Source organism: Schistocerca cancellata, chromosome 2 (genome assembly GCF_023864275.1).
Source record: "Schistocerca cancellata isolate TAMUIC-IGC-003103 chromosome 2, iqSchCanc2.1, whole genome shotgun sequence".
Taxonomy (NCBI): domain Eukaryota; kingdom Metazoa; phylum Arthropoda; class Insecta; order Orthoptera; family Acrididae; genus Schistocerca; species Schistocerca cancellata.
The window spans coordinates 672,640,502-672,658,122 of NC_064627.1; the positions used below are offsets into that span (position 1 = coordinate 672,640,502).

The window sequence follows — 17,621 nt, forward strand, 5'->3', positions numbered from 1 at the left end:
ATTAATTTTTTAAACTTTTGTGGTGCAAGAATCTTACAGTTAGTCAATGAACAGTGACGGGAGCCATCCACAATGCATTGACCTGAACGTCCATTGATTAGAGAAGAGTAATGATTTTTTTTTTTTTTTACATTGGAATAATTAAATTTTCTTACTGAAACTACTCAGAGAAACTATAAGAATGAAAAATAATCCCGTCACTGTTGGAATGTGCATTCTTGACATGACAAAATATGTGTACACAAACCTTTTGACTTATTCACATCTTATAATGTCACTTAACAGGAGGATTTTTTTTTTCCTTTGTGCAATTTTCTCAAAGAAGTAGGCACATTTCAGAGTCATAGTATACATTAATACAAATCAAGGTCATCATAGAATCTTAATCTCCATATTGTATTAACAATAAATTATCAGTATTATGCTTTTTTTTTTTTTTTTTTTTTTAAAAAAACCTACTGCCTCCTCAGTTTTATTGTGTAGTTGCTGCTTATCTGCTGTCTGTAGATTAATATTAGCTTACTTGATAAGGAAATATTTCTATATCTAGAGATACTAAATCTTGTTTATAGTACATTACTACTTGTCATGTAGGTAACAAAACTCTTCAGTCCCTGAATCTAGACATTCAGATAATTTGTAGGAAGAGTGGTTGATGAGGTAGGTTTTTAATTTTATTTTGAATTGATGTGGATTTCCAATTTATTGCATGACATTAGATGAGAGTTATCGTACCAACAGAGTACATAACTGCATTCTGAATCCTGGATAAGGAGGCAGTCTACATGAAAATTATTTTTGTGTCTTCTACTGCAACTGTAAATCACTGTTCACTTGATACTGACTTTTACTATTGGGAACAAAAACCATTAAGAAATGAATATGTTGGGAAGGAAGTGTAAGAATTCCTAGATCCTTAAAAAGTTGTAGATTATTTCCTCTGTGTAGTAGGATAAAACGTACCAAAAATACACGAACACAAATTTAACTGACTACAAGTGTTATTTGTGACTGCACACTACAGAATCACCTCTGTCTTGCATTGCTCAGCACAAACTGCCTGTCTGAAGCACAGACACTTCACACCTCTGCTCAGCTGTGTAAGTCAGTGATATTCTTTTCCTCAATGTTACCACAGAACAGGCTGTTCAGAATGTTAACCGGTAGAGTGATCTTGAGTTCAACTGCTGAGGAGGTTCATGAAGACACCGCCATGACATCCACTGTTTTTGGGAGGCAAAGATACTTACAGAACTAGTAGTGATTGCCTTGGTTGTTGCATCAAAGGCTGCATGCATTGCTTCACCCAGAAGTCAGTGTTGATCAGTTTGACCACAACTTCTTCAAGTTGAAAGTCATGGATGTTGGCCGTGACCATTTCTGATTAGTGGGTCGAGATCCGGTTGAATGCGAGACATCTGGATTGTTGTCATCTTGCGATTGTTTGTATCCTCCATGGTGATGAGGTTCCATGCTGATTTTACTCTGTTAATGAAGACTGTCATATGGTTGCCACTGACATCAATATCCAATGTGTGGCTGCCACATTTTAACACTTAGAATGGCCCATTGTAGGGAGGCTATAAGGCCAGATTGTAACATAGCAATTACATTATGTAGTACTTTATAAACATACCCATCCTATTTTTCAATTTTATTTAAAGGCTTCAATAGTCATTTTAGTAATAATACAGAATAATAAAGTAGAAGTAATATCTGGCATTCCCCATTAAGTGTTATAGGCCTTCTATTGTGTCTGATCTGTATTAACGACATAGGAGACAGTCTGAGTAGCCATCTTAGATTGTCTGCAGATGATTCTGTCATTTACCATCTTGTAAAGTCATCAGATGATCAAAACAACTTGCAAAATGATTTAGATAAGATATATGTATGGTGGGAAAAGTATCAATTGACCCTGAATAAAGAAAAGTGTGAAGTTATTCACATGAGTACTAAAAGAAGTCAGCTAAATTTCGATTATGCAGGAAGTCACACAAATTTGAAGGCTGTAAATTCAGATAAATACTTATGGATTACAATTATAAATAACCTAAATTGGAATGATCACATAGATAATATTGTGGGTAGAGCAAACCAAAGACTGTGATTCATTGGCAGAACACTTAGAAGGTAAAACAGGTCTACTAAAGAGACTGCTTACACCATGCTTGTTCGCCCTATTCTGGAGTATTGCTGTGCAGTGTGGCATCCATATCAGGTGGGACTGACGGATGACATCGAAAAAGTACAAAGAAGGGCAGCTCGTTTTGTATTATCGTGAAATAGGGGAGATAGTAGCACAGACATGATAGTGAATTGGAGTGCAATCATTAAAACAAAGGCAATTTTCGTTGCGATGGGATCTTCTCATGAAATTTCAATCACCAGTTTTCTCTTCCGATTGCAAAAACATTCTGTTGCCACCCACCTACATAGGGAGAAATGATCATCACAATAAAATAAGAGAAATCAGGGCTTGCACGTAAAAATTTAAGTGCTCGTTTTTCCCGCGTGCCGTTCGAGAGTGGAATGGTAGAGAGACAGCTTGAAGGTGTTTCATTGAACCCTCTGCCAGGCACTTTATTGTGAATAGCAGAGTAATCACATAGATGTAGATGTAGATGAATAATAATAATAATAATAATAATAATAATAATAATAATAATAATATAATAACATAAGGGCTTCACCCAAATTTAAACCAAAATAATTCACACCACTCATAAGGTTACACGAATTAATAAATTTTTGTTATTAACCAAAGTAAATGTAGATGAGATTATGGAGAAGGCAGTGGGCAGGCATACTCAAACTATCAGTATAGAAGGCTCTGAGTCATCTCGAGAGGGATGGCACACTGGCACACTCAATTATGTGCTTTACAGTACATTTAAAAGATATTTTTCTTAACCTGAAGGGTTGCCATCGAAGTTGTACAGGGGGAGGGGGGGCGGGGGGGGGGGGGCTCCCTCCCAGCATCCCACCATTCACAATCCCTCATGCTTTCTGATACCAGAACAGTATAACAATGCTGAAATTGTTCTAGAAGGTACTAGAAACCTATCATTTTCCCACGCAACTGGCACCCCCATCTACACCCAGAATTTCTTTGGGTTTTGTGAAAGACAATTTGACAACAATCTGCTACCATAATCATTGAAGGCTTCATGCAGTTCTCTCTTGATGGGTGAACACATTTCATTCAGCATCTCTCTCTCTCTCTCCCTCTCTACAGCCCTATGCTTAGTTTTATATCTATTATCCAGTAATTTCTTTTCCTTTCGAAGTTTCTTTACAGTGACTGTATATCTGGAGGTCCCTCCCGTTATGAATTGTGCTACTTGTTACATATCTCTCCAGTGCATGGTCAACTATTCTCTTAAACTTGAGCCAGAGTTTCTCTACATGCTCCTGATGTGTGCGGAAAGTTTCAAGTTCCTCATTGAGATGTGACATTTCTGACCTTTTTTATCTAGTTTACTGAACATATATATCTTTCTGCCTTTTTTAGTTGTCCTTTGTACTTTGGTAATCATTATTGCTACAACTGCTTCACATTCACTGATATAAGTTTTGATCTGGGCATCCTCAAAGTGGTCAGGTCCATTTGTTGCCATTAGATCCAAAACATTTCCATCATGAGTGGGGCTTTGAACAATCTGTTCTACGTGGCTTTCAGAAAAGGCATTTAGTAATGTTTCACAGTATTTCTTATCACATGCAGCACTAACAAAACTCTTATTTTCCCAGTTGATTGTTGGATGATTAAAGTCATCACTGATGATTACAATATGATTGGGCAACTTAAGTACAAGGGAACTGAGGTTTTCTCTAAAGTTTTTGGTTACATCAGGAGATGAGTCTGGTGGGTTATAGAAGGATCCATTTATGTTGAGTGATTCCAGTTGCTTTTCTAATCCTTGGACACTTATTTCGATGTCAGCCAATTTTTCGTTTGTGCGAGGATTTAGAGAAGGAACTGCAGTGCGGTCTTCCTATGTGAAACAGCTTTGGAAAAAGGTGTTTAGTATTTCAACTTTACGCGTGTCATCCTCTGTTTCAATGCCATCATCATCCCGGAGTGTCTGGATATGCTGTTTCGAGCCACTTACTGATTTAACGTAAGACCAGAACTTCCTAGGATTTTCTGTCAAGTCGGTACATAGAATTTTACTTTCGAATTCACTGAACGCTTCACGCATAGCCCTCCTTACGCTAACTTTGAGATTGTTTAGCATCTTTATGTCTGAGAAGTTTTGGCTGCGTTTACACTTGGAGTGAAGCTCTCTTTGCTTTTGCAGTAGTTTCCTAACTTTGTTGTTGAACCACGGTGGGTTTTTCCCATCCCTCACAGTTTTACTCGGCACGTACCTGTCTAAAACGCATTTTACGATTGCCTTGAACTTTTTCCATAAACACTCAACATTGTCAGTGTCGGAACAGAAATTTTAGTTTTGATCTGTTAGATAGTCTGAAATCTGCCTTCTATTACTCTTGCTAAACAGATAAACCTTCCTCCCTTTTCTTATATTCCTACTAACTTCCATATTCAGGGATGCTGCAACGGCCTTGTGATCACTGATTCCCTGTTCTGCACTTACAGAGTCGAAAAGTTCAGGTCTGTTTGTTATCAGTAGGTCCAAGATGTTATTTCCACGAGTCAGTTCTCTGTTTAATTGCTTGAGCTAATTTTCGGATAGTGCACTCAGTATAATGTCACTCGATGCTCTGTCCCTACCACCCATCCTAAACATTGAGTGTCCCAGTCTATATCTGGTAAATTGAAATCTCCACGTAAGACTATAACATGCTGAGAAAATTTATGAGAAATGTATTCCAAATTTTCTCTCAGTTGTTCTGCCACTAATGCTGCTGAGTCGGGAGGTCGGTAAAAGGAGCCAACTATTAACCTAGCTCGGTTGTTGAGTGTAGCCTCCACCCATAATAATTCACAGGAACTATCCACTTCTACTTCACTACAGGATAAACTACTGCTAACAGCGACAAACACGCCACCACCAGTTGCATGCAATCTATCCTTTCTAAACACCGTCTGTGCCTTTGTAAAAATTTCGGCAGAATTTATCTCTGGCTTCAGCCAGCTTTCTGTACCGATAACGATTTCAGCTTCAGTGCTTTCTATCAGCGCTTGAAGTTCTGGTACTTTACCAATGCAGCTTTGACAGTTTACAATTACAATACCGATTGCTGCTTGGTCCCCGCATGTCCTGACTTGGCCCCGCACCCTTTGAGGCTGCTGCACTTTCTGTACTTGCCCGAGGCCATCTAACCTAAAAAACTGCCCAGTCCATGCCACACAACCCCTGCTATCCGTGTAGCTGCTTGCTGCGTCTAGTGGACTCCTGACCTATCCAGTGGAACCCGAAACCCCACCACCCTATGGCGCAAGCCGAGGAATCTGCAGCCCACACGGTCGCAGAACCGTCTCAGCCTCTGATTCAGACCCTCCACTCGGCTCTGTACCAAAGGTCCGCAGTCAGTCCTGTTGATGATGCTGCAGATAGTGAGCTCTGCTTTCATCCCGCTAGCAAGACTGGCAGTCTTCACCAAATCAGATAGAAGCCAGAGAGGATTTCCTCCGATCCATAGCGACACACATCATTGGTGCCGACATGAGCGACCACCTGCAGATGGGTGCACCCTGTACCCTTCATGGCATCCGGAAGGACCCTTTCCACATCTGGAATGACTCCCCCCGGTATGCACACGGAGTGCACATTGGTTTTCTTCCCCTCTCTGGCTGCCATATCCCTAAGGGGGCCCATTACGTGCCTGACGTTGGAGCTCCCAACTACCAGTAAGCCCACCCTGTGCGACCGCCTGGATATTTTGACTGAGGGGCAACCTCTGGAACAGGACAAGCAGCCATGTCTGGCCGAAGATCAGTATCAGCCTGAGATAGAGCCTGAAACCGGTTCTTCAGACAAACTGGAGAGGCCTTCTGTTCAGCCCTCCGGGATGTCTTTCGCCCCCTGCCACACATCGAAATAAGTGTCCGAGGAATAGAAAAGCAACTGGAATCACTCGACAGAGGAAAGTCCACTGGACCTGATGGGATACCAATTCGATTCTACACAGAGTACGTGAAACAACTTGCCCCCCTCCTAACAGCTGTGTACCGCAAGTCTCTAGAGGAATGGAAGGTTCCAAATTATTGGAAAAGTGCACAGGTAGTCCCAGTCTTCAAGAAGGGTCGTCGAGCAGATGTGCAAAACTATAGACCTACATCTCGGATGTCGATCTGTTGTAGAATTTTAGAACATGTTTTCTGCTCGTGTATCATGTCGTTTTTGGAAACCCAGAATCTACTCTGTAGGAATCAGCATGGATTCCGGAAACAGCGATCGTGTGAGACCCAACTCGCTTTATTTGTTCATGAGACCCAGAAAATATTAGATACAGGCTCCTAGGTAGATGCTATTTTCCTTGACTTTCGGAAGGCGTTCGATACAGTTCCGCACTGTCGCCTGATAAACAAAGTAAGAGCCTACGGAATATCAGACCAGCTGTGTGGCTGGATTGAAGAGTTTTTAGCAAACAGAACACAGCATGTTGTTATCAATGGGGAGATGTCTACAGACGTTAAAGTAACCTCTGGTGTGCCACAGGGGAGTGTTATGGGACCATTGCTTTTCACAATATATATAAATGACCTATAGATAGTGTCAGAAGTTCCATGCAGCTTTTCACAGGTGATGCTGTAGTATACAGAGAAGTTGCAGCATTAGAAAATTGTAGCGAAATGCAGGAAGATCTGCAGCGGATAGGCACTTGGTGCAGTGAGTGGCAACTGACCCTTAACATAGACAAATGTAATGTATTGCAAATACATAGAAAGAAGGATCCTTTATTGTATGATTATATGATAGCGGAACAGACACTGGTAGCAGTTACTTCTGTAAAATATCTGGGAGTATGCGTGCGGAACGATTTGAAGTGGAATGATCATATAAAATTAATTGTTGGTAAGGCGGGCACCAGGTTGAGATTCATTGGGAGAGTCCTTAGAAAATGTAGTCCATCAACAAAGGAGGTGGCTTACAGAACACTCGTTCGACCTATACTTGAGTATTGCTCATCAGTGTGGGATCTGTACCAGATCAGGTTGACGGAGGAGATAGAGAAGATCCAAAGAAGAGCGGCGTGTTTCGTCACAGGGTTATTTGGTAACCGTGATAGTGTTACGGAGATGTTTAGCAAACTCAAGTGGCAGACTCTGCAAGAGAGGCGCTCTGCATCACGGTGTAGCTTGCTGTCCAGGTTTCGAGAGGGAGCGTTTCTGGATGAGGTATCGAATATATTGCTTCCCCCTACTTATACCTCCCGAGGAGAACACAAATGTAAAATTAGAGAGATTCGAGCGCGAATGGAGGCTTTCAGACAGTCGTTCTTCTCGTGAACCATATGCGACTGGAACAGAAAAGGGAGGTAACGACCGTGGCACGTAAAGTGCCCTCTGCCACACACTGTTGGGTGGCTTGCGGAGTATAAATGTAGATGTAGATGTAGATTTCATGCCCTTCCTTCATACTGAGTCTTGCCCAAACAATCTCACATGGAGCTTCAGTATCTATCATGGCAGATCTGAGTTTTTTGTCTACTGTAACAAATATGACACCTATGTTTCCCATTTGCCAATCCTTTCAATATACACTCAGATATTCTCCAAAAACCTCACTGCTACCAGTTTCAGGTTTCAGCCAGATTTCTGTAACTGGTATTATGTGAGCTTCACTGCTTTTCAGGAGTGCTTCAGAATTGGAAATTTGTGAATAATTGCCTCGGCAGTTAACCATTAGGAATACTCTAACCTGTGGGAAGCATTTCTTTCAATCTTACACTGCACTTCTGGGTTTCCTACAGCTACCATTATGTGGATTGGATCTAAAAAAAAACTTGTGTGCACTCCGCACACAGTCAGCTACCTGAGTAGCAGCCTTTGATGTGTAGTGCACACCTGGCCCATTTAGGGGCATCCTACAGTTCTGAACCTCTATGACACAAGTCCATGAAATTGCAGCGTAGTTTGTTACATAATCTTAAAAGTCTCTTGTTGAGGCCTTCCACTCGACTCAGGACCTAAGGGCCACGATCAGTTCTGGGGACAATGCTGCAAGTTGTGAACTTCATTGAAACTCCATGCGAAGTCTGTTCTTCTCAACATTCTCCTCCAGTCACTGGAATGATGCCAAGTATGACCTTGGAGACCAGACAACATGCTTTGTTTGCTGCAGCATGCACCACAAGCTGCAGTTTGTTATATTAGATTGAAATTCAGCTTCTTGAGTTTCCTGTTTATGTTCTTGCATAACATTCTGCATAATTTTGTACACCATAAAATCAAAGATTTAGTGTTAAAATGGTTTTCTGAAACAATTGTCCTTCACGTGAGATAATGTTTTGATAGCTTCATAACAGCTTAACTTCTTATCATAGCCTAACATAACGTCTGAATGCACTGTAAACACAAGAACAACTGAGGTGAAATTGATGAGCTTTATATACAAACTATACATTCATGCCAGAACTTTCTAGGATGACTATTATGACTATTACCATGTGTTGTATTGCATGCTATGTCATAATCTGCATTTCTTAATGTGCCTATGGAGCTACTGAGTGAGAAACTGAATCAAAGTCACGACATTTATTAAAAATACAGTAAACACAGTTCTGTTATGAAGGGTATTAACATAAAACACACAAGTCCACCAATGATACTTAGACAAAAAGTCCTAAACAGAGTAGTTCACTCATCCCAGAATATAAGCCAATTCAGAGGACACTGGCTTGCAGTGCATCATCCAGTGAGTAGACACTCATAGACAATTGTAGAGCTCTTGATGACACTTGTGTACAACTTTGCTGATAACTTGAAGATTCACTGTCATTGGTCTGTGAAGCTCCCTGATGAGTGGAAGAATATTTTGTACTCTAGTTCATTGTATGTGACTGGCATTGTAAGGTAGTGCAACCACTTTGTCACACTATGGCAGAGTTGGTGCATCCATGAGCGTGACTGGAACTATGTTGTTGTTATGTTTTTATGTCTGTCAAGTGGGCAACCTTGTAGACATGACTGTATCACAGAAGGTCATACTACTCCTTGTATACAGCAAAACCATTTTTTTTACTACAACAACTTTTTAAATAAGGCTTCTATTATGACAAAATAATACACTTTCGTTAATGACTATTTTGATGCTACAAAATAAAGGTTGTTATTCTTTAAATGATTTTAAATTTATGGTCAAAAAGTGTAGAGTATATGAATTTGTTTGCTTTATAACTTTAATGAATTTTCTTGTAACAAGAATTTTTTCACAGAAACCAGTTACCTTATTTTGATCAGGTAACCATACTTTACTTCTTGAATGATAAATTTCCATTGGCAGTGTTTTTAATTGAATGCTTATAACTATTGTTGTTGTTGTGGTCATCAGTCCTGAGACTAGTTTGATGCAGCTCTCCATGCTACTCTATCCTGTGCAAGCTTCTTCATCTCCCAGTACCTACTGCAACCTACATCCTTCTGAATCTGCTTAGTGTATTCATCTCTTGGTCTTCCCCTACAATTTTTACCCTCCACGCTGCCCTCCAATACTAAATTGGTGATCCCTTGATGCCTCAGAACATGTCTTACCAACCGATCCCTTATTCTGGTCAAGTTGTGCCACAAACTTCTCTTCTCCCCAATCATATTCAATACTTCCTCATTAGTTATGTGATCTACCCATCTAATCTTCAGCATTCTTCTGTAGCACCACATTTCAAAAGCTTCTATTCTCTTCTTGTCCAAACTATTTATCGTCCATGTTTCACTTCCATACATGGCTATACTCCATACAAATACTTTCAGAAATGACTTCCTGACACTTAAATCTATACTCGATGTTAACAAATTTCTCTTCTTCAGAAACGCTTTCCTTGCCATTGCCAGTCTACATTTTATATCCTCTCTACTTCGACCATCATCAGTTAATTTGCTCCCCAAATAGCAAAACTCCTTTACTACTTTAAGTGTCTCATTTCCTAATCTAATACCCTCAACATCACCTGACTTAATTCGACTACATTCCATTATCCTCGTTTTGTTTTTGTTGATGTTCATCTTATATCCTCCCTTCAAGACACCATCCATTCCGTTCAACTGCTTATAACTATAAAAACTATAAACTGCTTATAACTATAAAATTTGCATAATGCACATTTACCAGATAGTATAAAACAAAATTTAGAGTGAAAAGCATTTAAATAATGCTTTGTTTTTGTTTCTGAGAACCATTTCTGTTTTAAATAAATGATGAAATGATAAAACCTTTTGAGAAAACATTATTATTGTGTACTGTGCAAAACACTAACTAAATGAAATGTGAATGTTAATCCCTGCTAATTATAAATGAAATATTTACTTTGTGGCCAAATGTATTGCGTAATACAAAGACAATTATGTATCAGATGGTGATATAATGTGTGGTATCAAATACTTTATAGTTGGGAATTTGCCTACAACCTGACACCTTACGATCTACAATCTTTATTATTTATAAGGCTGATGTCTTTATAGAAGATGCTAAATGCATTTTCTTTAACGTCCCTGAATTTGTCCCAGTTGCAATATTTCGTTGTACTAGTAGCTGTTTTGAACTGAACTGTAATTGTTTTTATTCTGCAAGTCTGTCTTTCAAATGAATTTAGTCTAAAAAGAAAGCAGTTTCCCCGCTGTGACAATTTCTATTCCTAAACATAGTATATGTAAAACCTCTTTGGAATTTAAAATCCAGATTTGTAAGTTACTACTATATAGATCTGTTCCATGTAGACTCAGAAAGAAATGTAATGCAAAGTGACCCCCAAATTTTTTAAAAAAGTGAGATGCTTTGACTATCAGACTGCTCAACATTTCTAATAGTTCTGCACAAAACATGTGTTTGTTTGTAAACTTTTATTTATAGATATTTTGACCATTTGATGGAACAAAGTCCACAATTTAATAAGACAATTTCATGCTTGCATTTTGGCTATAGGTAGTCATTTAGATTGTTTCTGCCACTGCAGAAAAAAGGCAAAATGGGACAAATATTCAAATACACATTTTAATTTTTTTGTATTTACTTATTACTGATGATGTAAGTCCCACAGATAAAACTCATGCCCTCAGCCGGAGGGGTGGCAGAGGGGGAGGGGTGTTTCACTGAATACATCTAACACCTCAAATCATATATTTCTGTCAATTACTCATTTTTGTATGTTATTTTGTATAATGTTTTGGTCTCAGCTTTTTATAATTTGTCTTTACAGGAAAAAAGGCCTCCAATTACCAGGCAAAGGGACCTTTCAAGAGTTACGTGATGCACTAGTGATAAAAGATCCAGTTGATCTGAAATATTTCTTACATCCCTTCCTCATATTTACTCCATATGTTGCGTAAGTATTTGCAAAGAAATATTTTATATGTATGTACAGAAATTCTTGTTTGCTTTACTTTTGTGTACTCCATGGTTCAAAAAATTATTGAAAATTTTAAATGCTGTCTGACTAACAGACCATTACTTACAGTAAAAAAGAAATGATAACTCTGGCTGAACATTATTTCATCCAACATTTTGTACATATATGAAACTACAAATTGTGGATTCTGTGGAATTTGGCAAGAACTAACACAGTGATCCATGGTAATAGTACATCAATCCCTACAAAGTTACAATCTTGTTCTGAATTGTCACATACTTCCTACACAGACCATAGTGTCACAATGCTGCATTCTGTCTTCTTTACTCTTTTACAAATAATAGGTAACTTTCTTCTACTTAGAGTTCACTATCATTGACAGTTTTGTTGATCTTGGAGATCAACATTAAAATTTTGAGAGCAGCATCTCTTGTGTTGAGAATCAGGAAACAGATTTGGAGAAGTAAACTGTTAAAAAAACCTCAAGCTTTAAAAATGTTTGAAAATGAAATGACTGTATGACATTGTTGGCTGAAAGACCCCATTTGGGTTTGTCTGGCATCCTGGTGAAAGTCTTTTTATTTGTTCTGCTTTGGCAACTTGCACATCTTTATAATGAAGATGAGTTGAAATGAGTAGGATAACACAAACACTCATTTCCTGAATGAAGACATGGGAAGAAAATCTCCAACCCAGACAGGTGTCAAACCTGGGATCCCACCATCTAGAGGCACTGATGATGAGAGGACAGTAAATGTGTTATCAGCATGCTTCTACAAGCAGCAAAGTTGTGACCAATTTTGTGAGGTAAGAGCACAGGTGGATGAGATTTCTAATTTGCTGCCTTGTGGAGTTTCAAATTCCCAAACAGTCGGCTGACTCTATTCATTATTTGTATGTTTTGTTTGTTACACATATTTTTCAATTTGTTTTGCTTCTTGTTTGTTTCTGTACTAGTATTTTGTATTCATGTTTCAGGTATATGATATCACCCATTGACACTGTGATGGTTTCATCAAACCAGTCTTTCTTCATTAGATTCAGGCCTAAATGAGCCACACTCAATATATATTCAAATTTTATGCTTAAAATGATCTTCAGTCAGGCAGCTAAAATGATGCAGTACCAGGAATTAAAGCATATAATTCTCTTCTTTGCAAGGTTTTCATCAGGTCAAAAATTTTCTTTTAAATTTAATGGGTAGTTGTAGAAAACACGATTTCTTGAACAGAAAGTTACTGATTTGTTTGGTCACTTTTGATATAATACTTCATACACCATGACTAAAAGAAGGGGGTCAGTTGATAAGACTTCCTTTTTCTAAACTTGAGGACAATAAAAAATTAAATTATGAATCCCTATACAAGTAACATTAATAATTCAACTTTTGTATTACATCAATAACATGATGTTTTTAACTTCCAGCAGTCCATTATAGGAGATTGGTCCCAGAGTTCACTAACACTAAGTGAATATTATTAAGTCAGAGCTGTGTATTCACACGATGATGTTTATTATGTGAACATAGTTCACAGTCAAAGTTCTCTATAACCACAGCCTTTGCCCATGTTTCTTCATTGTTGCCAATTTACTTTTGGAACACATTAAAAAAATACAGAAGTTGTTGGTCTCATCGGCCTACCTCAGCACCAACTCTCACTGAACTGGTCCTCTGTCACCTCTCAAAAATCAGTATACAAGGTGATCTGACAAATTGCAGGGACAGATCCCTGACTGGAAATGAAGGAAAAAAGGTCCTATGAATGAATCATTCTCATGGTAGACGGCACTGATAAATGACAGTTCCTCTGACCACATACCAAGTGTTCCTTGTCTCTCACAGACTGTGTAATTGATGCCGCATACTGTAAGCAGTCGAAGGGTCCAATATTCATTTTGGAAGAAAGCCGAGAGGATGTTTGTGTGTGTGTCCAAGCAGAAGGAAATGGTCAAGAGGCATAATGGCTGTATGAAAACAAGTACTCTCACAGACCTCAACCACATTACACAATATTTCAAGCCCTTTCTGGGTGTTTGTGTGATCATATATCCTTTCAGACAAATATGCAGGGAAGTGGCAGACTGTGCATACTCCAGATTTGAAGGACCAGATTCTACAGCATACTGAGACGAAGCGTGGTACAAGCTCCAGCCAAGTGGCCCACCAGTATGGTGTGAGCCAAAGTATGATTATGTGTATTCTGCATGACAACTGCTACTATCCCTATCACCTGCAATGAGTGCAAGGATTATCAGCAGTGAATTTCCCTCTACGGGAAGGATTTTGTTGCTGGTTTTTGCACCTGACCATAACAATTATGGGATTTTTGTCATGAGTCCTCATTATTGACAAAGCAACTGTTACCAGAACTGGTATCATCAATTTGCATAATCATCATCTGTGGGCTACAGACAATCCTTGGGGAATTGTTCAGGTGTCTCATCAGCATAAGTTCAGCATCAATGTGTGGGCAGGGATCCTTGGCGACCACATACTTGGACCAGTTATTATTCCACAATGCCTCGACAGAGAAACATTCCTCGACTTCCTGTGGAATACTCTGCTTGGGCTGCTTGAGGGTGTGCCTTTGATAATATGATAGGTTATGTGTTTTCTGCATGAGGGAGCACTACCCCACTTGTGCATCACAGATTGTTGGCACCTCAACATTTTCCCTGGATGTTGGATAGGATGTGAAGGCCATGTAGCATGGCCTGCTAGATCACCAGACTTAAGCCCCTGTATATTTACCTTTGGCCTCTAGTATGGCCTGCCAGATCACCAGACTCGAACCCCCTGTATTTTTACCTATGGGGACCTGTGAAAAGTATTGTGCATGTTGAACCAGTTCCTGATGTGCAGACCCTACAGCAGCCTGTTCATGATGCCTGCGACGCTATTTGGAGAGAGGCCAGAATGTGCGAAAGAATGGGGCAATCAATGATACAGTGTGTGAACACATGCATTGCTTTCCATGGAGGCCACTTTGAACATCTGTTGTGACATGGGTATGATGCAGCCCTATGCTGTGTTGCAGGATGATATGTTGTCATTGCACGCACAGCGTCCATTTCTGGACACATGGTCATGGGACCTTTTTTTCCTTCATTTCCAGTCAGGAATCCGTCCCTGCAGTTTGTCAGCTTTATTAATGTTCACCCAGCATAAAAATGCCTCTTCACACCACTTCAAGGGTGTGAGGTCATTAAGGGATGTGAGACCACAAAAACAAAGCATAAATATGTACTCCATAGTAGAAGTAAGCTTCCAGGTGGCTAGTATAAATTTAGTTTTAAGATAAAAATTTTTATCATTTTTATATTAATCATAATATCTATTACTATGGTAGCAACCATATTTGAGTCAACTGTTCCTTCCACAACTTATTCTGTCATCTTAGCAAAATAAAATAAATTTAATTTTTATTAAATGTAAGATGACTACGAAATTACTTGTAAAATGTCTCATCTTAAAGGAATTTTTGTGCTGTTTCCAAAACTGGTCTTAGATTTTGTTAGTCTATAATATTACCAAAGTGATGGAGAAATTCATATTATGATTAGTTTTTTATTAATATTAATTCACCTGATGCATTTGGATTACAATTGTATGTGTGAAATGCAATCTTTTGTCCTCTAGTATTGGTTTAATGAAATTTACTTATGAAAAAAGTCATTTAATGTAATTTCAGTATTGCATCACAACTTCTTCTGTTAATACATGACAAATTTTGGAATTAGCCAAAAAAAAAAAAAAAATAAAAAAAAAATAAAAATAAAAAAAAATAAAAAAAATAAAAAAATGTTCAAATGTGTGTGAAATCTTATGGGACTTAACTGCTAAGGTCATTAGTCCCTAAGCTTACACACTACTTAACCTAAATTATCCTAAGGACAAACACACACACCCATGCCCGAGGGAGGACTCGAGACCGCTCGGCTAATCCCGTGTGGCCCTCATGAAACCTATTATTCTATTATGTTCTGTAGATGTTATATGTCCTCCATTCAAGGTAGCAAAATATGGGGTGGTGGGTTTAATTGGTTTCCACATTCAAAATGTGGATTTCTTACATGTATCCTAAAATACAGTTTCATATGGATAAGAGCTCTGCCTGCTGGGCTCCTTCTTTAATGCTCTTTTGTAAGTATTGCAGATAAGCATATTACACTATTCTATGGCACATATTCAGGGTGATTATAATTAAAGTTAACATTTCAAACCACTGTAAAAATAACACCACTGGCCAGATTGATGTCAAATTGCAACAGAACATTATCGGAGAAGGGGGAAAATGTGTGGCAGAAGAAAAAAATAGTGTGAAAATTGATCAATAGATGACACTGTATGTGTCAGAACACGTAAATGAAAACATATTTCATGTGGATGACCCATTGAAATTGGCATAAACACGCCGGGTACACAGCTTTTCCTCCTTTCGTGTCTGAGACGTTCGTCATAACTGTCTCAATGCAGGTTCATGCTCTTCTTTGGAAAGCTGTATTACAAGAATGACGATTGTGCACACATTGCTCTGCAGAAGTTCTGGACGCTGAAGGGTTTGGAAAAAGATGTTGGTCTGATGACTGCCATGGGTCTAGAGAAAATGATTCGGAAATTTGAAAAGACATGTTCTTTTGGTGTGCAACCTGGTAGAGGGAAAAATGAATTGATTTGACGTCAGTGGAAGCAGTGGCCACTGCAATGCAGAAGGAGACAAGTGGTGGTGTGCAAACATATAGTGCATGGAGAATTGCCTGAACATTGGACATACCTGTCAGCATGGTGCGTAAAAACCTATGAAACATCCTTCTTTGCTATCCATTCAAAATTACCTATGTGCACAAGTTTCTTCCTGTAGACCTGCCAGCAAGAGAGACCTTTGCTTTAGAATTTCTTGCTCGCATGGAAGTGGACAATGATTGGGCATGGAAGATTTTGTGGACAGATGAAGCCTACTTCCATCTGACAGGTTACATCAATACACAGAATTGTCAAATATGGGCAACAGAAAATCAACACACAAATCAACCAGTACCACTTCATACTGAAAAGGTCACTGTGTGGTGCTGGTTTACAGCACCATTTATCATAGGGCCATATTTTATCGAAGAGACAGGTGCTTTCGGTCCTGTTACCTGTACCATCACTGGTAAGTGCTATGGGTATCTTTTGCGCAACCACATCAGTGCAGCTCTCCAACAGCGTAGATGTGTGGATGGGATCATTTTTATGCAAGGTGGTGCACCTCCAAACATTGCATATCCAGTTAAGCAGCTATTGAAGCTCAATTTCGGAAATGCTAGAATTATAAGCCACCATTTCCCTACAGCCTGGGCATCCCGATCACCTGATCTTAATCTGTGTGACTTCTAGCTGTGGGGCTATCTGAAAGATGTTGTGTTCATTGTTCTGATTGAAAACTTAGCTGCACTGAAAGCACGCATTTCACAACACATTCTAAACATGACCCTGGATACACTTCAATCAGTTGTGGAACATGCTGTTTCTTGATTTCAACTTGTTGCAGAAAATGGTAGACAGCATATTGAACATGTTTTGCGCCAGTCACACAGAAATTAATAATCCAATTTGATTTTGATTGCTGCTTTTTATGCAGTTTTTGGCGCATCAGGACAATTAAAAACTGATGTGAGTGATGCTTTTTGTGCTGTTTTTGGCCTCAGTATAATTAAAAACCGATTTTTCCCATCGGATGTGATATGACCCTTCTGTGGTGGATGGGCTTATGTAACTAAGAGTCTCACACCTGTACACTCATGTTTGGTTAATGTCAAATGCACACCTTGTTGTATGATTCATTTATCATTTGTAGTTGACCACTATTAAATTATGGTACTTACAGTGCCAAGTATTGCTACATTTTATAACTATTTTTCTTCTGCCATATGTTTTCCCCTTTCTCCGATAATATTCCGTTACATTTTGACATAATTCGACCAGTGGTGTTATTTCTATAGTGGTTTGAAAGTTTAACTTTAATTATAATCACCCTGTATATCAAAATATGTCGCAGCAGCAAGACTCACACTTGCCCAGAGGTGCCTCACATAGAGAGCATCCCAGGGTGCCCCTGAGAGCTACAACACCAAGAAGAATCGCTTCTCGGCTTTTGGCAAGATCA

At 38.9% G+C, this 17,621-nt stretch overlaps 1 protein-coding gene across 1 annotated transcript in view; it reads left to right on the forward strand.

Moving 5' to 3' along the window:
• LOC126162393 (adenosine deaminase-like) overlaps nt 1-17,621 on the forward strand; it is a 173,585-nt gene that overhangs the window by 109,941 nt on the left and 46,023 nt on the right. The window contains exon 3 of the mRNA XM_049918871.1: nt 11,326-11,451. Within this exon, the coding sequence (XP_049774828.1) occupies nt 11,326-11,451 (126 nt within the window). The remainder of the gene's footprint in view (nt 1-11,325; nt 11,452-17,621) is intronic.